General features: G+C 43.9%; 1 protein-coding gene across 1 annotated transcript in view; it reads left to right on the top strand.

Annotated features, from left to right (window-relative positions):
* Csmd1 (CUB and Sushi multiple domains 1) overlaps positions 1-24,480 on the top strand; it is a 1,175,551-nt gene that overhangs the window by 1,130,234 nt on the left and 20,837 nt on the right. Inside the window, exons 53-60 of the mRNA XM_042054928.1 lie at positions 9,031-9,204; positions 10,454-10,627; positions 12,497-12,685; positions 15,819-15,992; positions 16,956-17,138; positions 20,512-20,688; positions 21,229-21,408; positions 24,224-24,397. Of these exons, the coding sequence (XP_041910862.1) occupies positions 9,031-9,204; positions 10,454-10,627; positions 12,497-12,685; positions 15,819-15,992; positions 16,956-17,138; positions 20,512-20,688; positions 21,229-21,408; positions 24,224-24,397 (1,425 nt within the window). The remainder of the gene's footprint in view (positions 1-9,030; positions 9,205-10,453; positions 10,628-12,496; positions 12,686-15,818; positions 15,993-16,955; positions 17,139-20,511; positions 20,689-21,228; positions 21,409-24,223; positions 24,398-24,480) is intronic.

The following is a 24,480-nucleotide window of genomic DNA, read 5'->3' on the forward strand; positions in this document are numbered from 1 at the left end:
CCACCTCCCTCCATCATCCCATGCCTCCATCACCCCACCTCCCTCCATTATCCTCTCCACTTGGCAATGCTGATGGGGACAAGGTCTTCTCTTTCTACTTTAGTGTAATTTAGCACCAAAGGGGTGGAGAAGGTGATCCAAAACACACCTCTTTTGCTTTGTCCTAGTAGGTAAACATGTAGGTTAGGCTGTGTGGGAAGCTTGAAATGTTTAAATGATTCTGTTTCTAAAACTCTTAAGGACTAGGGTCACTGTGTGTCCTACTAGTTCCAAATAAGCCCCCAATTCTTCTGTGATCCTTTTCCTCTAAAGTGAAGACCTGAAGCCCACAGGATGAGACACAAGAGCCATTGATGGCCCTACATTGTCACAAATGTTTTATATATATATATATACACACACACACACACACACACACACACACACACACACATATATATATATATATATATATATATGAGGAATCTACCTTGGAAACCTTTGGAGGCTCAATGACTCAGAAGTGAGACCATTTGCCCAGTAGAAATTTAAACTGACATTAAGGAGAGAGAAAAACCTCCAGGTTATAATGAAGAAAATGTGAATGGTGAGAAATTGGGTGAGGTTTATTTAAAAAAAATGAAATCAGAGGAGCAGAGCATATAGCAGGGGGATGAACATTTGGGAAAGGATTGAGCTAGTGTGTAGCCACACATGCATAAGGCTGGCTAAATAGTGGACAGTAAATTTAGTGTAAAGATTTTTTCAGCTAGGCAAATATAGTTTCACAGTGACCATTGAGACTCGAGGGTTGAAGCTCACAGTCTGCCAGATATTGAAATGAAGCGTACCCCTGTGCCGCAGTAACAGATTACTGGTGCGTGGATCCCGTAATTTTATCCCAACAAGAATGCAGTCCCAGGGGAAACCAGAGTCAGGTGTGCAGCCCATGGAATCTGTGTTGTGTGGATGTATGAGCAGGAGGGAGCAGAGCCATGGTATTGCCAGGGGAGACTATGGGGTATTCAGACGGATGGATCAATAAAGGCACATTCCTAAACCTGGCATGGATACTGTGTACCTAGCACCATACTACTGCCGAGTTCCAGAGCCCACATACTAACTAGAGGCCTCCTGGGAGATCATATCTGTGAATGCTGTCTTTATGGAGAACACAAGTACAGCATTTGTAAGCTTCGTTTTACTGAATTCTCATCAGAACGCAAAGCGTCTGTTACTCCTAATGGGGAAGGAAAAATGCTTAGACAAGTGACAAGCTTGCCCATCATCATATGTCCCACCAGGAATAAAAATGGCATTTAGATGTAGACAGTGTGGCTACAGATCAGGGGCTATTGACCAAGGACTTCTGGTGCTCCACTGAGAATAAGTTAATTCTCAAAAGGTGGGTCCAGAGGAAAGCTGTACTCTCCCGCTGACAGCCGAACTAGATGTGACTTGAACTGTGGTACCAATAAATCTTCTCCCTCTTGGGACACATGCCAAAGAAAGGGGCACGTGCCCCTGCTCTGCAGAGCCAGTGACTTCTTCACCTGCTGTGTTTCTTGCTTATCAATGTGGCTGTTACTTTTCTTCCACCTCCTGATTGTTATTTGATATTTGGGTCAGTATATCGATGTTTCCATTGCTAGAGCTTTCTTGAGAGCACTCTGGGGTTCTACCAAGCTGAGATTCTTCTGAGTGACCGACAGTGCTACCACAACCTTATGGCAGCTAACTCAATGATCACATTTGGAAAATGACTTTCAGTATTATAGTTGGATTTTTTTTTGTTGGGACTGTCAGCTCCCCATTAATGACATGGAGACTAAATAATAATTATGAAAGCTCAGCCTTAGCTTTGGCTTATTTATAACTAACTATTATAACCTAAATTAACCCATTTCTGTCAGTTTAACCTTTTGCTTCATGGCTTTGTCACATCATCTCCACACTTTCCATCCCGCTTGCTCTGCATCTCCTGGCATCTCCACCTCCTTCTCCCAATGTCCTCTCTGCCTGGAAATCCTGCCTAGCTATTGGCCATTCAGCTTTTTATTAAACCAATCAGAGTGATACATCTTCATAGTGTACAAAAAAGATTATTTCACATTTGGTGAATTTTTTTAGTTAAAAATAGGTTTTTCTATACAATATATTCTGGTTATGTTTTCCCCATTCTAAGTTCTGTTCCATATCCCCTCCCATCCAGATTCACATCCTTCCTGTCTCTCTTAGAAAACAAACAAGCTTCTAATAACAAAATAAGATAAAACAAAAACAAACAAGCCAGAGTAAGACAAAGACACCCAAACAAGAAAAAGAGTCAAAAAAAAAAAAAAAAACACACAAGAAACACATTTAGAGGCAGAGACACACATGTTCACATATACAGGAATCCCATAAAAATACAAAACCAGAAGTTATAATATCTATAAAAAGGACTTATAAGGAAACAAAAGGTTCCAGCTTACCATTATAAAATGCAGAATGTCCAATGATGCCATTAAATAAATAGTGCACATCCTGTGCATGCTGCCACAGATTCTGTGAGCTCATATGGGCACCAGCCCCATTATGTCCACAAGACCTTGATTCCTTGGTATATAATCATGACATTTGGTGAAGACATAGTTTTATTTTTCAAAAATAAAATATATACTTTTTTAAAAAATCAGAAAACAATCTATGCAATACCGTCAAGTCAAAAAGAGATTGCTTCCTGACAAAACAAAATAATACCCCTCAACTTTGTGTCTTTGAGAAAGAAGCCACCCCAATGAGAAGGGCACAGGAAGACAGAACGTACCCAAAGGCAAAGCGAGAGTACCAGGAATTATATAGGAATCTCAAGAGCAGCAGGTGTTTCCTTGAATGTGATCAGTGACAGAGTGAGAAACAACATCCAAAGAGCAAATCTATCATGGACTGAAGGTGATAAACAGTGCCAAGAAGCATGGATGCCCCATTGCCCAAACCCTGGCTGTTCCTCTATCTTTTCCACATAGCCCAGTTCCACTCTCAGAGAGCTCCGCTACCCCGCCCCATCTTTCATGTATCTCAGTAGTCCATACCTAGTGTCTTAGTTAGGGTTACCATTGTTCTATTAGAATACCATGAGCATACACAGTTTGGGGAAGAAATGATTCATTCATTAATTCATTCCATCACTGAGGGAGGGCAGGGCAGGAATCTGGAAGCAGGAACTAACGTAAAGGGCAAAGAGGAGTGCTATTTACTGGTTTGCTCCTGGTGGGTTGACCAGTCTGATTTCTTATATGCCCCAGGACCACCCACCCAGGGGTGGCCTGAGCTCTTCCACATCAATGACTTATTAAGAAAATACACTACAGGCTTGCCTATGGGTAAATCTTCTAACTTGGAATTGGGAGTCTTTTTTCCCAAATGATTCTAGCTTGTGGCCAATTGGCATAAAATTAGCCAGGACACCCAGTTTCTTGATTCCAGTTCTGTAAAGAACCTGCATAGACACTGAGGTTGGACGTGTCCCTAGGCTCATGAAGTCAGTGACCTAGATTTGTGAAGAGTATCTGGAAACAATTTACCATTATCTTGGCCAAGAGAAACATTAGAAATAATAAATAAATAACTTTAGATATTGTTGAGGATCGGCCTCAAAAAAAAAAAAAAAAAAAAAAAAAAAAAAAAAAACTTCTTGCCAGGGTAGAGAATTGAGGAAATATAAATATAAGTGAAAGATATGAAGACATTTAAAAATGATAAGACTGAAAACAGGGCAGTACAGGAGGGAGTTTCGGGGATTATTCAGATCCCGAAAAATCACCCACATTTATTTTTCCACGGCTTTTATACAAAATGTAAACTGGGGGAGCAGGTAACAAAAGGCTTCATTAGCATTCTGTTGCCTAGGTAGCGTGATGGCTCAAGTCACGATTACTCAATGTACACTTGTTCACATAGGCAGAAAACACCTCCTTCCCAGGTGACCTCATAGTTACAGTGGAAGGAGCGGAGTTACTGTGGCATATCCTGACCACCTGTCAGGATGGCACCGAGTTTACTTAACTCAAAAGAGCCAGGCAACCACCTCCCGTGTTGGAAGGTGCAAGTTGCACCTGTTAGTCTCTCAAGTTCTCTGACCACCAGACCATGGCGAGAAATGGGCCTGCATTTCTCTGCTCCCATAAGATATCTGAGATGCCATGGGATGCAAAATGTAATGATCCGGTCATGGTTAGCTTTTCTTATCTTTGCCAACCATGGATGGGTAGCTAGGTGTCTTAGCTGGAGTTTCTGGTGCTGTGAAAAGCCACCACAATCTTAGGAAGGAAAACATTGAATTGGGATGGCTTACAGTTTCAGAGGTTTAGTCCATTATCATCATGACAGAACATGGTGCTGGAGAAGGAGCTGAGAGTTCTACATCTGATCCACAGGCAGCAGAAGGAACTGTGTGTCACAATGAGAATAGCTTGAGCAAAGGAGACCTCAGAACCTGCCCCCCACAGTGACATACTTCCTCCAATAAGGCCACACCTCCTAATAGTGCCACTCTCTCTCTGGGAGCCATTTTCTTTCAAACCACCACAGTAGAGCTACCATGAAAACCTGTGATGGGAAGAATAAAATTAATTAAATTCATGTGCCAGGGATGGGATGAGGGTTTGTGCTAGTGTTAGTACTGTGGCTGTTTCTCCATTGGTTAGCAACAGTAGACACAGTGCACCAGAAAATTAGGTTTCAGACTACGTATATACGCCATCTGCTTGACAGATCAAATGAAGATGGCATATCTGTCCAGCATCATAATGGAGTCTCATTTTAGAAGACAGCTGCCCAGTCATGCTTTGTGCTTTGTCCAGGCCTTCCGTGGACTCCAATCTATACTGAGACTCGGACCATGTGATTCTATCATTGTATAAGATACAATGGTAGGTGCTTGGCCCAGGTTGTGGGTAGGGAATCTTCTATTTATCTTGAGAAGTACCCACAGGGACATTTTGCTTTGGTCCTTCTGATTATGATGGAAGAGGGATCTTGCCTCTGGTACTATAGATGTGTCTGGTGATGTCTACATGGAAAGAATATTTCTGGTCATTGAATTGATATAAATGAATCGATACTTGGAAGGATGGTTCTACCACTGACCATGCCTTGTGGAATTTTTCATATGAAAACCATATTTAAGGAGATAAAAAGCAGTTCTCTTGGCTCGCACTCAAGAGGAGAATTTGGTCCTGTTGGAAGTATCTAATCTGAGTTCTGAGTCTGAACTTCTGAGTGAGGCTTGTGTGTGTGTGTGTGTGTGTGTGTGTGTGTGTGTGTGTCCCCTTGCATATGAGTTCAAGGTGAAGGCAGGCATGTGTGTGTCACTGCACAGCCTCACATTAGCTCCAAGAACACATTGTGTAGGACCCCACTTCTGCACTGTGGTTAGCGGCTCTAGGATTCTCTAAACTACTGAAGATATTCTCTGTGTTCCTTTCTGTGAGCTGCAGTGCTAAATACCTATCTAGGCTGGAGCATTAATCCATAGCAACACAGACCCCGTATCTCCCCTACCAGGTCCTGTAACCTATCAGGAAAGTTTTATGATCACAGTCTTCTCTTAACTAGTCTCTTGTATTTATCTTCTTTGTACTAATTTCCCTTGAACCCAGCAGTGAACACAGCATCTAGAAGGAGGTGGTATGTTTGTAATCTAGGGCCCCTGTTGTAAAACGCTTCATTAATCTCTTGATAACACACTTATGACATGTAGATTTTTCTAGCACAGGATGACCTGTCAGCTCTCCCACTGGTTTACCTCTTTAATCCTCGCTGTCAAAGATGCCTCTCTTAAGGGGTTCCACATAAAAACATCTACTTTCCTGTACAATGGATTTCTCTTTAAAGTAGGTTTACATTTGTTCAGCCATAATGACTATGAAGACACTAAGCTTGTTGCGACTATAATATGGTGACATTTACAAGGGCTGAAATAGCTAGGTTTCATAATCCAAAATTCTATTTTAGAAGTTTCTTTTTGAAGATTGAGAGGAATAAAATTGGAATGTATTCTTTAAATAACTTGTAGATTTTGAGAGGTCCATGTAAAAATGTTTAATAACGTAGCTGAGAATGACAGTGTGACATGACACAAAAATTGATTTTATTGGACGAGAGGAACTGCTCCCCACTCCATGAAGTGTCTACGTCACCACGTTTCTGGGAAGTGTGCATGGTGTCTTAGGGAAGGTGAAAAGTTTGGAACCATCCAACACCAAGGATTCTTCTTGAGACTTGACGAAAGAACATCGTGTTGCCGAGGACTTAGCCCCCTTGGTGGATGTTGCCACCTGAGGTGCTGAGTGTAGTATAGCTTCTCAAACTCTTGTCCTCAGCAGGACTTCATGTCCTCAAGAGCCATTGCCTTTGTGTGGCACAGAAGAGCTCTTAGCATCACCTTGCAAATTGCACTCAGAAGCGAAGGAGTCTCCTACATCAGTATTCTACAGTGTTCTTTTAATGCGGACAGACACACAGGTTTAAAAATATCCATGGATGTTTAATGCCAGCAGCAGCTTCCATGCCTTTCACAGATCTGATCCCCCTGACATTTTATGACGGCGTGTTAATACTTAAGAAGGGTCTGCGAAATGGCTCCAGTGTTCACTGTCCATATAAGCCTGGCTTAGCCCAAAGACGCTCACCACACAGATTACATCACGGCATGCAGCCTGCATTTCTGACTCCCAAGAGAGACAGGATATTTTTAATACTCAGTATCTCATTGTCAGCCCCAAATACTGATAATCACAAGGCAAATACTAAGGCTGGACATTTGGTTTGTAGATTTTCTAAAAAGGGTTACAGTCTAATCCTCATGGGAATGTTGAGTGTTCACAGTGAGGGGAAAATGGCAGAGTGGCCGGTGACCTTAAGGCGGGTAGGACTCTGGGAAGTGAGTAGAGGGTCAGAGAATAGCGGAGCATCTATTTCCACATGTGGCCTCGAATCTGAATAGGGCTTGAGATAACCCTCAGGAGCAATGTCTCACATCAGAAGAGACAGAGAAGACAGAGAACCCCTTTCAAACTGCCTTTCCCTATGACTCAAATCCAAGACTATAGTAAAGACTTCAAAAAAAAAAAAACTCTCACGGTCAAATAACATAGCAAAACATCACAAAACAATGGAATCTTAAATCCAAAACTCAGTGCATTTAATTCAAGTTTCACCCGAGGAGTTTTTCTTCCTCACAATTTTGACACATTATTATGGATATTTAGGTTAAATACCGTAAATGAAATTGTGGCTGTTCTGTACATGTGAGTAGCCTATACTTTTATGACTTGAAATTTAACTTAAGCCAGACAATGAAATGAGAAATGAGTGACTGTTTCAAATTAGGGGTCAGCTTGTGTGACAGTAATTGTCGATTGAACCCAAACTGCAATCACCCGGGAAGAAGATCTTGGCGCAGGATTGTCTAGATCAGGTTTGCTTGTGGGCATGCCTGTTGAAGATTGTCTTCCTTATGCTAAATGATGTGTAAAGATTCAGTCCGCGGTGGACAGCAGTGTTCTCCAGGTTTAGGTTTGGGACTACATGAGAGTGGAGAAATCAAAGGAAGTGCTGAAATCATGCACACAGCACTCTTCTCGGCTCTGGGCTGGGAACATGATGTGACCAGCTGTTTTCAGTTCCGGCCACTTAGACACCCCTACAGTGGCGGCTGTGAGCTGGAACTGTGAACTAAAATAAGGCTTTGTTCCTCTAAGCTCCTTTTTGTCTGGGTGCCTTTATCCCAGTGACAGAAATGAAACCAGGACGCCTGGTCTACAGTGATTCAGAGTGGGAACGTGAAGTACCGCAGCATCCCGTGGCTTCTTCCTTCCATTTGGCACAGGGCTGAAGGGCAGTGATTTTGAAGTATATCCTCTATTTCCTTTAAGGGTTTAAGCTACTTCCTCAGAAAGTAGGGAAGCCAAGTTAGCGGTGCAACGCCCCAGGAAATTTCCCATGCAGATATAGTACACCTAGCCCCCTGCCTCCTAAGGAATATGTACATGACCATGTGATATAAAGGCATGCGCCACTTCAATCTACACACGAACTAAAAGCTGGATAGAGATATGCAGAGTTTGAAAATGAATATGTCCAATCAAGTTTGTCTGACTGAGAGGAACGAGAAGTGCCCACCTGAAGGTGTGTGGCCTTTGTTAGATATGCCCTCTTCAGCAAGCCATGACTGGTTCTCAGTGTCTTTCAGAAGTGACCCCCAAAGCATCTGAAGCTATCTAGAACAGTGGTTCCCAACCTTCCTAATGATGCAGCTCTTTAATACAGTCTCTCATGTTGTGGAGACCCCCCAACCATACAATTATCTCGTTGCTCCTTCACATCTGTAATTTTGCTATGATTATGAATCGTGATGTAAATATCTGATATGCCACCCCAGAAGGCTTGCAACCTCCAGGTTAAGAACCACTGATCGAGAGGGATAGCCAGGATCCAAGTGACTTAATAATCTCTGAGGATATGGCTGTAATTTTGGTGCATGGTTCTGGAAACTAGGTCCCATATCCATCATCTCCAACACTGAAGCTACCCTGTGTCAGGTCGTGTTGTGGTGCTTTCTGATCTTTGCCTCTCCCTCCAGAATTTCATAAATAGTTACATAGTCCCATTTCCGGGGTTGGGTGTATTCCTCTTCCTTCTCTCCTCTGCTGCCCACTAGGTTAGGAAACCTGTCCCTATCTTCTGATTTTGACTCCTGAAGATAGATCACATCCCGTAGAAGTAAGAAAGTGATAAAATAAGTAATCAGAGACACTATAACTGGGGTGATGGCTATAAATAATCTTATATAAGAAATAAGACTTCCTCACAATAGTTGAGAAAATATGAACAAGTATAAAAGAACAATAATGTAGGCTAAAAGTACATATGTCAGTGGGGAAATGCTCAGTTATGCATTCATCTCTGTTATTTACTTGACAGGGAAGGTAAGTGAATTGGGAATACCATGGGCTCACGTGGACACATTCTCTGATGAGTTTTCCATTGTTTTGCATCTGTCCTCAGCGGGTCATTGTGGCTCTCCAGACCCCATTGTGAACGGCCATATCAGCGGTGATGGCTTCAGCTACAGGGACACAGTGGTCTACCAGTGCAACCCCGGGTTCCGGCTCGTGGGCACCTCTGTGAGGATTTGCCTGCAGGACCACAAGTGGTCGGGGCAGACCCCTGTTTGTGTCCGTGAGTAGAGTATGCGGAACTGCCCAGCGCTCCGCATCTTCCCATGTTCCTGTGTAGTCCAGTCATTGCTCAAACATGTTCCACCTTCTAAGTCAGCAGGGGGAGTTATCTTTCCCTTTTCTCTGTCCCAAGTCAAAGTATAAGATTGCTGTTCCAGCTTCCCTGTCTGTCATTTTCTATATCATCCCCTAGACTCCAGCCCTCCATAAATTCTCTCATCAATTAACTAAGAGTCACCTTGTGACTGCTGCCATATGCTCATCCAAGGCCGTTCAGGGTGAGAAACGGTGCTGATTAGAGAAGGGTGTGGCCAGGTCCCTTACTGTCCTGTGTTTTCTAGTATTGGGTCATCGGTTTCAGGAAGAATAACGAGTTTTGCAGCAGCTCTTCGAAACAAGTGTTTACATGCTGGGCCTGTTCTCAAAACCCATGACTTCAAAAGCGAACACTGGGTCTTTACAGATGTTCTTCCTTATCGGTGCAAGATCCTGCCAAGATCCATGCTTCTGAGAGCCTTTCCTTTCTCATGAGGGATGCAGACGTGTAGATGGGACTGAGTAGTAGTGGGTGCTGTCTCTAAAAGTGCTCTGCAAATGCAGAATAAGAATCTCACTCCACTTAGATGGAAGAAGATAAATGGGGAGGAAAGGGCAGTTTGTGGCCGTTCCGTGTTCCGTTGAAAGTACCTGTGTGTGAGAGAGCCTTGCTTGGCTCTACGTGGCGCTGGGTAGAGCCCGACCGTTAGGGCAGTTCACCAGACTTCATAAGCTAACACCACAGGCCTCGCACGAGAACAGTTACTTTTCTTAGTCTACGATTCACTTATTACTAGAATAATTTGCAATTTGACGTTGAAAACAAACCCCCCCGAGTGTGTCCAAATGACAGTTTCAGGACATCAGCCGGTTGTACCAAGTGGGAAATACTCAAAATCCGTGATAAACAAAAGATCTGGCTGCTTTGTTCCAAGTCAGTTGGCATTCTGCTGGTTTGCGTCAAGGGCACTAATCCTGGGGTAAAGGGCAAGGGTTCCGGTGGTAGAGATTATTGCTCACCATCAAAACAAAAGGCTCTAAATTCTGTGCATTGTTCTGTCTCCCAGATCTTCCACACCAGAACACCACCCTCGATGTCTCTAGGAAACCCTTCCGTTCATACATTTTCATGTCTACCCATTTGTTCTCAGTGACTCCAGGTGAGAGAGGTACCTTGTTTAGCGTGGGTAGTAATATAGACCTTGCTCCCACAGCCATCACATGTGGACACCCGGGAAATCCTGCCCATGGGCTCACCAATGGCAGCGAGTTCAACCTGAACGACCTTGTAAATTTCACCTGTCACACGGGCTACCTGCTGCAGGGTGCCTCCAGGGCCCAGTGTCGGAGCAATGGCCAGTGGAGCAGCCCCTTGCCTACCTGTCGAGGTAAAAAAAAAAAAAAAAAAGTCTCTAGGGATGGAGTATTGTGTCCCGAGGTACAGACAAAGTTAAATGCTAAAGCATACACACACACACACACAAACCCTGTGTAGAACCCAGGGTTCCAGACTGTTGTACATCAGCGCAGGTCCCATTCAGAGTGTATCCTGTCTAACACAGGCCCTGAATACTCAACTGAGTCAGCTCACTGTATGCCAGGGGGTGCCCTATGGATCACAGGCTCCTCTATGTGCCCTTTGTCTGCTCAGGGCAGGTGGTACTTCTCTGCTCAAGGGACCATTTGTTTTTTTTTAATCATGATTTGGGCTTTCTGTGCCAAGCATTGGCCCTGGGATGCAGCTGTTTGTTCCAGCTTTTGCAAACCATCCTTCAGGTTTATTTCATTGCCTCCAGCTAGGTCATCTCCACTAGGTTAGCTCTTGGGTCACATCTTGGTTATAAAAACAGTGCGCTGCGGGGCCTGAACACATATCCTCCCCAGATCCATAAACATTTCTTTAGCTCAGGGAAATCAAAGCTCTCATCCGTAAACTCAAGCGCTTCATGAAATTGAGAGAACATTGTTCCATAGCGCCAAGGGGTCTTGATGAACCCCATCTCTGCCTGGACCTGCCCTCCCCCATCCCAGCAAGTGAATCAAACCCGTCCATTGACATGGGTTTGCTTTCAGCTTCCAGAGCCCACCGTGGGCAGTGGCTGCTGAGAATTCTGTGCACAGCTCTTTTCTGAGCCAGACATATCTGGAGAGGGTGCTTGCTCCATGGCAGCTGTCCCATTGGCTGGCATGGTAGGGGAAGTGCGAGGTAATCAGGCCATTTGCTAGTCTGCACCTGAGGACGCCTGCTGCTAATTCCTCCCAAGATGCCCATGGGCATTTGGGCTAATGGAAGCCATTCAGCATAACCAGAGCATGTCCTGTACCGCTGAGAATATTTTCCTCTCTCCTCCGGAGGCAAGAGGGTTCCCATCAGAGGTGGCCTAACCTACATTTCCGTGAGGTGCTGATGGGAGAACTGCCATTTTCAGCTGTCTTCACGGTATATTGACAGCACCGTTCATTTAGGGGCACACATAAATATGTATGGGTTGGGTGTGGCTAAATAACAAGGGTGTCCCAGATCTCAAACACTGTACTCTAATAAACCTATTCAAACCAGTGCTGTTACATTACATTTTTTAGGATGTAAAAACTTAGGAAGAAAATTAGTTTAAAATGTATATTGAAGAAGCATGTTTTTAGGAAATAGTAGATTGGCCTTATAACTTCAAAACTATAATAGTAGCCAAACTGATGCTCGGCAAGTCTATAACAAAGAATAAATACAACCAACAGGGGAATCAGGAATTCATGAGATTCCCAGATCAACTTTTGCCTTCATAAACTATCTAATTGATTTAAAACTTACTTTCTTTTGCACTTTGGCATAGGATTTTGCTTCTTTGTTTGCTTGTTTCCTGTTGTAATTTATGAAGTTATTTTTTAATTCATTGTATCTACATTGTATAAGATTCTGCTTACATAGCTCATTTTCACATAACTATATATTGTATGTTGAGCACATTTCCCCATGCCCTAAGTTTCTTCTTTTATAGCCCCACCCTCTGTTCTCGTTTGTCCCCTGGACAATTTCATACATATTTTCCTGTCCTATATACATATATGATTTTATGTATCCATATGAAATCTACAGCCTGCAAATAAGAGGAAACAAAAAGTTGTCATTCAGAGACTCGTGTTATTTGCTAATGTGATCATCTACCACTGGCTTCTTTGTCTTCCAGAGGATGTAGCTTTATCCTTCTTTATGGCTGGGGAATAAAAGCTTCATCTATATGAAATGCTTCGTTTTCTAGTGGTAAACTGTTCGGATCCTGGGTTTGTGGAAAACGCAGTTCGCCATGGGCAGCAGACCTTTCCGGAGATCTTCGAATATGGGATGAGCGTGATGTACCACTGCAAGAAGGGGTTCTACCTGCTTGGGTCTTCTGCCCTGACCTGTATGGCAAACGGCTTGTGGGATCGCTCCTTACCCAAGTGTCTGGGTGAGTGGGCTTCTCAGCCACAGAGCCAAAGGCAACGGCAGCAATTGAAATGCATTTCCACAGTGTCTTGTAAACGCTAAATTTTCACTCTTTCTTCTTCTCCTGTCATTGTGTATGCCAATCCTTAATACGGGTGAGCCAGAAACCACCAAATATAACCTAAATGAGTGTGAAATGGGAGAAAAGGATGTCTCACCTCTATCTCTGCCTCTGCATAGCCACCTCTGCCTGCTTTAGTCTGTGAGACTGGCTTACTCTTTACCTTGCTGGAGACCTGCTTTGACAAGTATACCACTTACCCGGGTAGAATCATAGGGATTAGAAAAATAAGTAAAGAGAATGAAGATGCGAGGAAAATAATAAAACAGAAACGTAGGATAGGACCAGAGAGAAAAATAATAAAACAGAAACATAGGATAGTACCAGGAGGGAGTTCCAGTGAGTACTGAAATCGCCTGCGTTTAATTGCTATTTAAATACCTTAAAATACCCTGACCCCAAAAGGTAGGAATAAGATTTTAAAAACTGTATTAACATGATACAAGGAAATAAACAGACCAATTGAAGGTTGTGGGCTATATTCTTAGTTAAACATTCTGTTGCTAGAACAAGACAAGTAATGCTCACATCCTAGACCAAGACATTCTGTAGGCAAACCACTCCCTGGGTGGAAACCATTGTTATCTCCCTAGGGCGGTAGGAACATAATTGGATTCTTATACTTTTGTTTGAGGTTGAAACAGATCTGTTTCTCAATACTTGAAATACAAGGTCTGGATATTAGCCACACCTGTTGATAACCTTGAGCGAGCAGAACTCCCTGGTCTAAATCTAGGTGGGACCTTTGTTTGAGGTAGAAACGACAATCCAACTCTCTGACCTTCAGTCAGGGTGGAGCAGCAACAGCTTTGAGCAAGCTGAAACTCTGACCTTCAGACAACGTGGAAATAGGCTCACAGTTTTGGACTTCCACATTACCTTCCATCATGATGGCCATAAATCTCAGTGTCTTCACCCCTCGACCTCGCTCTGAATTTCCGGACACAGAGGGATCAGTCAAGGGCTCTGAAGTAGGTTCTTGATCAGCATCGGTGATGGAGATGAAGGCCTTGCCAAAGAGAATGGATCTGGCTCAAATGGCCCTTCCAGTGTGGCCAACTGTGGCCCCAGCTGGCAGACACTTTAGATAAACCTCACAGGAGCCATCAGAAAGGACAGCTCTGTGAAGGGCAGAGGTGCCCTCCTGTATAGATGAAGACCTAAATGGTCACCAAGGTCCCAAAAAATTTGTTGCCTCTCAGTTAAGCCGATGGAGATGAATGAGAATCTGTCTGTACATGCCTCCAGAGTGCGACGTCTCCCCCTTATAAACAAACCAGACAGTCCTGCAGCGCAGAAAGAATCATCTTCCATATTTAATCTATCCATTTAGAAAATACCACGGTCTGGGTTTCTCAGCTCAGGCAGGAGCAGAGCAGTCCTTACAGTCAAAATGAAATGCCACCTTCAGAGTAATGCGCAGGAGTCAGGTGGCATTGGGGCATGAGCTTCCTAGCTACAAAGTGCCTCCTCCCTTTCCGCTGCAGAGCTTTGAGGGTGGATAAGTAGGGATCATCTCACCCACCCACCACTTCAAGGGAGTTTTCCTCCCCAGCCCTACAAAGAAACAGCCAGCCATTGACTTTGAGACTGATTTCTTTCCACCAAGAAAGGGAGTATTGAGTACTCAGTGTTAGTCTATGAATGGGCCACAGTCTCTCCCCCTTCCAGCACGTCTGCAGTTCCACCCTGGGGCATTTTCCGGGGAACTTGATGGTCTTTGTTCCTTCCTTTTGACTTTGTTCTCTCAGGCTCTTGGGAGATTCCTATCAGCCATTGTACTGATGCTAATGTGCCTGCTTGATCTGCAAGCCCCGGTATTTAACTAACATCTTGTCCCTTGGCTGGTCGGTCCCCACCCCTATGCCTCCTCCTTGTCCCTCTGCTCCTGTCCTTACCAATGAGAGGGTGGGAAGGAGCGTTTCAAAGGGGAACTTGACATGCTCCAAGGAGGCTCAACCTCACCTCTATACTGCCTTAGCTTGCTTTCTTGGATTGTTTTCCTTTTGTTCTCTTATTTCGGCCAGCATTGGCCATTTACCCAACACTTCAGTGTTTTGGATCTAACTGGCTACCTTTTAGGACTCCAGATGAACCATGGGTCTGCACTTGAATGAGCGCTAAAGCTAGACAGATAATGAGGGCTAATGGGACCCGGGGGAGGGTTACTGCCTTCCAGCTCCAGCTCCTCCTGTCTGGTCCACATCACTTCTGTGCTGCTAGTGATCAAAAGGAGTTTGTCTTCGATATTGAATCCATGCCTTCGAATAAGTACCTGACAGCTCCCACCCAGCTAGTCATCTGTGTGAAGTGTTGCAGTGTGTCTGTCCCTACCCGCGTTATGTAATTCACAAGGAAATGGAGAGAAAATTTTCAGTGCCCGGTACTCTATTCCTCTGGATCCTGGAACACATATTTTGAAGGATGTTTACCACAGATTATGGGCTCAGTCTGGCCTAATTCTAAAGATATGAATGAAGCCACAAAGATGATTTTTTAGACTGTGTTGAAGGGGAGTCAGCTTCTCATTTGTTATTTTTACTTACACATTTTAGATTGCAACCCACTAAAAGTATGCTCACTGGGATGATTCTCCTAGACAGATGAGCTTAATTAAGTAAATTTAATCTAATCTTATCTCAGAGCAAACTGTATGATTATCATGTTAACTGATGAAGTTATGCCAATAGTTCTGATGGAATTGTATGGGTTTTCCCTTGAAAATAGATTCCTGTTCTTTTCCCACAGAATACAATTAGAGCTAGACAGATAAAGTGAGGCACCTGTTTTCTCTCCTTGAAGGGTGACCTATAAATTCCAACTTTAAGCAAAGCTCTCTTAAGTCAAGAAAATTATATCACCCTTCCTTATTCAATAACTAGGTATGTAAATGCTGTCTGGAAAAAGCCATTTGTTTTCTATAGAGGGCATACTTAGGTCCTGTTCCTTAATGAGTAATGGAGGAGATGGGGACTGTAATGGGAGCTTTACTATTCAAAACATACATCCTCATTTAGTCTAATCTCATCTCCAGCTATATCATGTGGGCATCCTGGGGTCCCTGCTAATGCTGTCCTCACTGGAGATCTGTTTACATATGGAGCCACAGTCCAGTACTCCTGCAAAGGGGGCCAGACCCTCACAGGCAACAGCACGAGAGTCTGCCAAGAAGACAGTCACTGGAGCGGAGCCCTTCCCCACTGCTCAGGTGAGGAGCCCTGTGTTCAGAGCAGTGGATAGTTCCACACATACCTGTAATGATGCCATACATGCTGCTCGTATAGATAATTACCATCATCTCTGGTCCTCACCATAGGGGGTATCAGCATTGACATCTTCACCACAACCTTTGGTCCTTATCCCATAGATCAACATCACCTTCACCATCATCACTGGTCTCCATCATCAGCTCCATCAGTTTATCATAGGCCACATCACATAAGTCATGACCAGCATCATCCTCCCCATTATTACTGGTCCCCACCACCAAGATCACCCACCATCATGGCAACCTCACCCCATCACTAAGCCACATCACAGGTCCATTTGGTCTTCTTCAACATCTCCATCATTATCCCTGGCTCTTGTCGTTGTATCAGCAATAGCATCTACCCATCCTTACAGGTCCATCTGTGCATTTCCTTCTGCAAGGGTTTCAGATCACCTGCCGGAGTTCTTGTTTATCTTGGTTGAATGTTTTTTATTGGCTTCTATTCTGTTTTCCCACATTTTTACCTCTAATATCTGTAGGTCTCCCTTACCTGTTTTTACATTTTAATTTTTCTGTGGGTGATCTTTAACTGAGATGTAATACTTAGGAACTCTAGATGTCTCCCTGAAGAATAGTGGTGTCCCTGTGTGGCTGGTATCCCTGAGCCCCCATTTCTCTTGCTTCCCATGCTCACTGTCCCGGATTGCTGCTGTGATTACATCTCAGTATTTCACCTCTCCTCAACCATTTTTTATTTAGTGACAGAGAAACATTGTCTTAAGTTTCTTCCATGTTAGGAAGTATGACAAAGAAACCATTTCTTCCCAGATGCCACAGTACTGTGAAAAGCATAGCCTGTTTTAAAAGCATATTTAAGAAAGCTTTTATTGCTTTTGAAGTTTTACACAAAGCAATGTGATCTAAACAAGGCATACATCTGCTGTGTTTTGTTCTCCTCAGGAAACAGTCCTGGATTCTGTGGTGATCCAGGGACCCCTGCACATGGGTCTCGCCTTGGGGATGAGTATAAGACAAAGAGTCTTCTGCGCTTCTCCTGTGAGATGGGCCACCAGCTTCGGGGCTCTGCGGAGCGCACATGCCTGGTGAACGGGTCCTGGTCAGGAGTACAGCCTGTGTGTGAGGGTGAGTGATCCAGGCCCCGCAGTCCTCCCAACCACTGGCTCTTCATCCCAAAGTGACTGGGAGCATCCGGAGGGATCGCTAGAGGATTGGATCACTTGTACCCTTGAACCCTTCTCCTGAAAGTTTCAAGAGTATCACCAAGACTCTGAGTGAGCCCTAGCGATGTCCCTGACTGTCCAAAGGACCTGTCCCTACTAGTTCTTATCCTTTGAATGTTTATCACACAAAAGTGGGTTTCTAATCCGATGCTAATCTGTGACTGATGCCTTGTTAATGGATCTTGGAGGTGAACAGAGGCTGAGGGGCAATAAGGAGAAGGAGCTCAATCAGAAGACAAAATCTCTATGGGCAGGGAGTCCATCACTTCCGACATCACTCTGCTGGTGCCTCCGTGCACAGTGGTTGCAAAACAATCTAAAGTTATAATCTGGGTGGCATTTTGGGTCAGTATATATGACCTCCATAGGAGGTAGGGATGGTTCAATGGTCAACAGTGGACATCATGAGTCCTTTATAGTACCAGGCAAGGTGACTGCAAAGTCTGCCATAGGCAAATATGAAATGAGATGTGTTTGATAACGATGTGGTCAAAGTTCAGAAATTAGCATCAGGATGTAGGCAGATGTGGTTAACTAACAGATACCCATGTAAGCCAACTTCTCAAGTTTTGGGTCTCATAAAAGATTATGCTGGTGTATTTTTTGTATGGATAAATTGTTTTTCTATATAACTGGAAATACTTGACAAAGCGCTTGCAGTGTTGCCACAGGGGACTGGATCTCTAGATGCGTTAAGCAAGGCTTCAAGCACGGGTCCCCCAGTCAAGATTGTCTCTCTATCGTGATGTAACTGCCTCTTCTTAATCTACTAAAAACTTTATAACCCCATGGGAAACTGGAATGAACTGTGAAAGGAACTCACAAGTCATGAAAAAAGAAAGAAAAGCTTTAAAAACATTTATGAAGATCAAATGATGTATATACCTAGGGTGTTGTAATAGTACGTACCTGTAGATTTCTTTTACATTATACTGGCTATGTTAGTAATCTATCTTCTGAACACAGGCTCATTAACAAACGCTTACAAGGCCCTCACTCAGGAAGTTGTTTCACTCTAATGATGTCATTTGACTTCAGTTGCATTGGGCAAATCTTTATCTCTTTCTCATAATTTTGATAAACCCTAAATTCAACTAAAGCGATAAAAGTATGGTATTGATGAGAGATAACCTGAGCTATAACATGCTTGTCATTACCACTAAGAGTCAGAACATGTGACATTCCATACATTACAGCAACAGGGGTGTGCTTTAGCTAGCTCTTTTACATTTAATTACGTTACATGTAGAGTTTGAAGTCATTGTTTTTATAAATTAACTGAGAAAAAAAATCACAAAATTCATTCCAATGCAACTTTCATCTGTCCGATATAACATCCTAGGTGGGTTCTGTTGATATGAAACAATTGAATGTTTAGAATTAGTTAAGTTAGATCTTAACTGCAAATTAAGTCAGATAAAACTGTGTCTTAGCAGAACAGGACACATGAACAGTAGAAGATGTATTTTAAATAAAGAATAAAACCAGGAACATAAAATATGGTTAAGTTTTACCTGTTAGTCTACAAAGTATCTTTGCTTATTAGTAAGTACAAATAGAACCTATTGCTTTCAGTTTCGCGCCCTCTTCTGTCACATGTCATCAAAGTCACTGCAAACACAAGTTGACACTGTCTTCTCTCTGTAGTTCCCTGGCCTGACAGGCAGTGAATGTGTTTCTCACTGTTAAATAGAAAAGAAGAAGAAAAATCTAATTATAAATCTTACTTTATAGAATGCAATATTTGAAGAAAAATGTCTCACTGTCCAGATAGTATCATCCTGGTGGAAACTCCTTAACATATATCCGCTTATTAGATAAATGGAATGATTCTCCCCAATTAATTGGTTAATTTTGTCCTGCAGAGGTGGCTTAGGAAGTTGCTCGCATGGGTTATTTTAGCAAATATGATCCTTTGTTGATTCTTAGGTTCTTGTTTGAATGACATGTGATTTTTTTTTTTGAAAGACTGTCTATCAGTGGTTATGATAGTCTGACTGCTAAGCAAATGTGCATTGAATGAGTAGTTGTTCTGGCTAGTCCAACACTGTTGCTTTTCCACTTTGAAATTTTAATTCATGTTTTAGGGAACCATGGGTGAATTGATAAATACTGTTTAACACAAATATCAAGCAGGATATTGTTGAAAGATCTGACTTAGGTAGAGAAGTAGGTTCAGAATCATGTTCATTGTAGAAATGGATTATTATTGATTAGTTATGCCTGCCATGGGCATAGTCAGAGAATTATGGATATGTGTGCTTTGTATTTGTTTTGCAAACAAGAACCAGTTCAACTTGAACTTCTGTGCATATTCTGTATGAAGTAAGAATTGACTTTCTTCCTATTTAAGGAGATATGCATCTTTGTGCTCAAGTAGTTTTGAAAGTAGAACAGTTAAATATGCAAGAGTGTTTTCAAACATGCTGACCACTCTCAGAGAATCTCATGCTGTAGACTTCTTATTACTATCTAGTAATAGTCTCGTGACTCATGGTCTTCTCCTACACATCATTGTGACAGACCTGAGGTGAAAATACAATAATTATTCCAATAATGGTCTCAAATACAAAGAACAAAATATTCAACATCGGGGCCATGACTGTGATCTGTCCCCAGAAGAGGAGGTATTTCCTCTGTTTGATGACTTAGGGTGCCCACAGTAAAAGAGGGTCCTACCCTGTTGCATTGAGCATCATTAACTGAGGTCTCAGAGCCTGTAGGGGACATTAAGATACTTTTGAGGACAACACAAAGTGAAATCATGTGACAACCATTTGTACAGCCATGGGTAGATTTGATAACATGAGGGAGACTATGTTCCAATAGGCACAGTTAGCTGCATTCCTGAGGAATTCTCTGCTCCCCAAGGGAACTCTGCTACAGTTATAACATATGGCCTTATTTTTCCTGATTTCAAACAAATGAAGAATGCTGTGAAGGAAGTTGTTTTTGAGCTCTAATACCATATAATACTTTTTAAAGTTCATGATAATTCTACACTGCTGAAAAGTATGTTCAAGATTAGTGTAGCAAAGCTTTGGATTTTCAATGTTTCAAAATCCATGTTTTGTCAGAAAAGATGTGAAAATACAGCTTTTACTTTCGTGGCCAATCACACATAAATCTGAGGGGTCAAGTAAGACAAAGGCTGTGTTTATCCCACACAGATGTTCCCCCATTCCCATCAGGAGCTCACACCCATTGGTCTCCCTTGTCTTAAGCTTCGGTCCTGGCTTACTCCTTTGTGGGCCGCTATCTTTGCTTCCTGACAGCCGTATCCTGTGGAAACCCTGGCACCCCCACCAATGGGATGATCCTCAGCAGCGATGGGATCCTCTTCTCCAGCTCTGTCATCTACGCCTGCTGGGAAGGCTACAAAACCTCAGGGCTCATGACTCGGCACTGCACAGCCAACGGGACATGGACGGGCACAGCACCAGACTGTACAAGTCAGTACCTGCTCAGGTGGAGCCAGGGGTGGGAGGTCCAGGAAGTCCATAAGTTGAGGGAGACAGTGGAATTTCCAAATCTATTGATTCTGTAAAATCATTCAGGATAAAGGATTACTGTAAGTTTGTTGTGATGCCCTGTTTTCTTGGCTGCTTTAAGATTCTGTTTCTTTGGCTTACCTAGCTGAAGCTATTTAAATGGTCAAGTAGGTTGTGCAATGAAGGAAGAACCATAGAGAGAGACAAGGTTTCTCTGGCTCCAGACCACCCCCAGTTTCAAAAGAAATACAGTATTTCATCCTTATCTGTAGCTGTGTCCTGATTAGGAGCAGCAAGGGCTGGCAACCCCTCAAGCACCTATCAACAGAGCAGCAGTTTCCAATGTCAAACAACCTCTTGACAGCAGGTGGATAGAATCTGTGCCCTGGGGCTGGACCCCTCTCTGGTTCCCTGCTGCTTCCCAGAAGGACACTCACAGGGTTTGGTTCCTGTCATGATAATTTGCATCTGTCTGGTTCTCTCCTGCTCCCTTCCTCTTAGTCATCAGTTGTGGGGATCCTGGCACCCTGCCTAACGGCATCCAGTTTGGGACAGACTTCACATTCAACAAGACTGTGAGCTATCAGTGCAACCCCGGCTACCTGATGGAACCCCCAATATCACCCACCATCCGCTGCACCAAAGATGGTACATGGAATCAGAGCAGGCCCATCTGCAAAGGTGTGTGCCATCGTTTACCTGGCATTGTGGGTTTAGAAGTCTGTACAGGGCAGTGCTGCATTCATTCTGTGCTCAGGAAGCAGTCCCAGCAGCCGGGAGTCCCAGGAATTCTTCTCAACCCATGTAAATATCTACTCCCTTTATTTTCCTGATTCACTGGTAACAGTTTTAGAGATGGGGAAACTGGGTCATGGAGGGGCTACAGTGAATAGCTCAAGATTAGAACTCTCTGAGTAGAGAAGGTGAGGTCCTTGTAACTTGTCCTACCTCTAGAACAATGGTTCTCAACCTCCCTAATACTGTGGTCCTTTATCACAGTTCCTCATGCTGTGGTGACCCCCAGCCATAATATTATTTTCATTGCTACTTCATAACTGTAATTTCGCTACTGTTTTAAATGTAGTGGTAAGATCTGTGTTTTCTTGGGCAGCCCCTGTGAAAGGGACATTCAGTTACCAAAGGGGTCCTGACCCACGGGTTGTAAAACCACTGCTCTAGAAGGTGTTTGGGTCTGGCAGTTTTAGGCACTGTTGATAAATAAGCTGATGGGCCATAGGTGATCGACAAGATGGTGAGTCTAATTCAGGGACATTGAGGCAGGAGCACACCAGCTGGCCATCCGACAATGACAGAATACAGATGGAGGATCAGCACCTGAGTGTTCTAGAGGGGGTCAGATGTAAAAAGGGGAGATGGACACACTGAGAAGGATCAGGAAGGCTTGTGGCTTGCACAGCCTGACACTCAGTGATCTGGTAGGCTCTGGTTGGATGGGGTAGGGTTGGTGTGGTCACAGGGAAGCTGGACTGTGAGAGGCCTGTGGACACCGCAGATCCACATCCCATAGTCAGGACATCCCAAAATCAAAAGATGAAGCATCCCACTGTGTTCTCCTCTTACTGACCTGGTGTCGGGCATGAAGGGAAAGAAAGGCAGAGGCTAGGATGCTATGGTGGCCGTGCATACACACATGGTATTTTCCTTATCTGATTGTGAACAAGGGCATAAGAGTGGGAGCCGGGGCACTGAGAAGGTCTAGGGAAAGGTGCTGTCGTCTGGGTGTCAGAGGGACGCTTGAGCCTGTGAATTTGATGCCTTGACGCCCACAGCTCTTATTCCTCCGCCCCCGTCCAGACATGCTACTGGGTCACCTTTGTTCTTCCTGATGTGTCTAAGGGTTTCAAGCTCTTCTTTGTTTTTTATATCATTAGTGACCGAGCATCATGTTTGCTTTGTAACCGGCACCAGTGAATGTGTAATGATACATTCCAGCTATGTTGGACATGTCTGGGTCAAGGGTTCACAGTGGAAAACAGTGAATTAACCCTCTGGCTGCTGGGACTCTGTGTACGTCTTACACTGTGTTCCTTTAGGAATACCCATCCTACTTATAGTCAGTCACAGGGTCCTCCTGATACCCCCACTTCCCATTCCATCTCTTCTTGGCCTTTTCCCCACTACTCCCACATATCCTATCATGAACGCTAGTGTTCACCCTATTCCCACCTTTCCCTGCATGGTCCACAAATACAGCTTCCCCCTCAATCACCAGCTCTGAGAAGTTCTCAAGAAGTATTTGCTAAGCACATGACTAAATGGGCAGAGGGGGTGAGTGTCAGAGCCAGGGCCCCACTTCCCCCTGCTAGGTGCATGTGTTGGTGGCTGTGTGCCCCACAGGTGCTTCCCCCAAGACCTGGCATGAGTGAGTATGAAGACTTGCAAACATGTCCTCCCCTGCTGCCTTCTTCTACCCAAGGTGCCATTGATTCCCGAGTCAGGAAGCTTCTCATCTTCAAAGGGGATGTTCACATGTTGCTTGGGGAATTTTCCCATTTTATAATAACCTCTGGAGTGTGGCAAATGGCCCAATGAGCCATCACCTCTTGCTTTGTCTTTGCAGTGTCCCAGAAAGTGAATACTGAACCCCCAAACTCAAATGAAACTCTGGCAAGTCTCAGTTCACAGAACCGTGTTCAGACATATATGCATTCGCTCTTTAAAAGTTGTTCACGGTGTCTGGGGAGATGGTTCAGTGGCTGAGAGAGTGCATTGCCCTGTCAGAGGAGCCAAGTTTGGTTTCTAGCACCCATGCTGGGTACTTAGAACCACCTGTAACTCCAGCTCCAAAGTATCTATCATTTCTGGTCTCCTCAGGCACCTGCATTTGCATGCACATATGCACACAGAAATACATGTAATTAAAATCTTTAGAGAATTACTGTTCATAAGTGCATGAGTATCTTTGGGTAAATTATATGCTGTCTTTAAATAAATGAAATTGTAGATGTCAGGAGGAAGTCTTGCCAACTTTAACATAAATTTGAAAGCTTCACAGTTGTTACAGGACCAAGCCCTCCTTAGGTTTGTCCTTAATATCGGGAGTAAAATGACATAGAATTGTTTTCCCTTTGGCCATGTGCGTGACCAGCACAGGGGATGCAATAATGCTTCATCCTGCAGTGCTTTGTGGTCTGACTTCATGGTTCCTTTTACATGTTTGTTCTGAGCTAAGGAAGAAATAACGGGAGGAAAACGCTCATGTTGTTACTGTTTCCGTCAGTAATTATTTCTCTTTAAAAAGGCATTAGTAACAGGAGCGCTGACAGGAGCCACTGTGGGAGATGTGGTGGTGGAGGATAAGGCTGGTGCTAGGTGGTATGGTCTATGGCAAGCTCTAGGATGGGTACAATGGCACAAGCTGTGGTCAGGGCTGCGGTAAGAGCCACAGCAAGGGATGTGGTGTGGCAGGGGAAGGACATCAACAGCCCTGCTGGTATGCCATCAGTATTTGACCTGTTTATTTTCTTGGCAACAGCTGTCCTATGCAGTCAGCCTCCTCTGGTGCCACACGGGAAGGTGGAGGGATCAGACTTCCGCTGGGGTGCCAGCATAAGCTACAGCTGTGTGGACGGCTACCAGCTCTCGCACTCGGCCATCCTGTCCTGTGAAGGGCGTGGCGTGTGGAAAGGAGAAGTCCCTCAGTGCTTGCGTAAGTCCGAGGGTAGTGTGTGTTCTGTGATCACAGACCCTCGGGGGAGTAGGTACCTCCAGCAGCGTCTGTGATTGAGGTCA

This window comes from Arvicola amphibius, chromosome 4, assembly GCF_903992535.2.
Source record: "Arvicola amphibius chromosome 4, mArvAmp1.2, whole genome shotgun sequence".
Taxonomy (NCBI): domain Eukaryota; kingdom Metazoa; phylum Chordata; class Mammalia; order Rodentia; family Cricetidae; genus Arvicola; species Arvicola amphibius.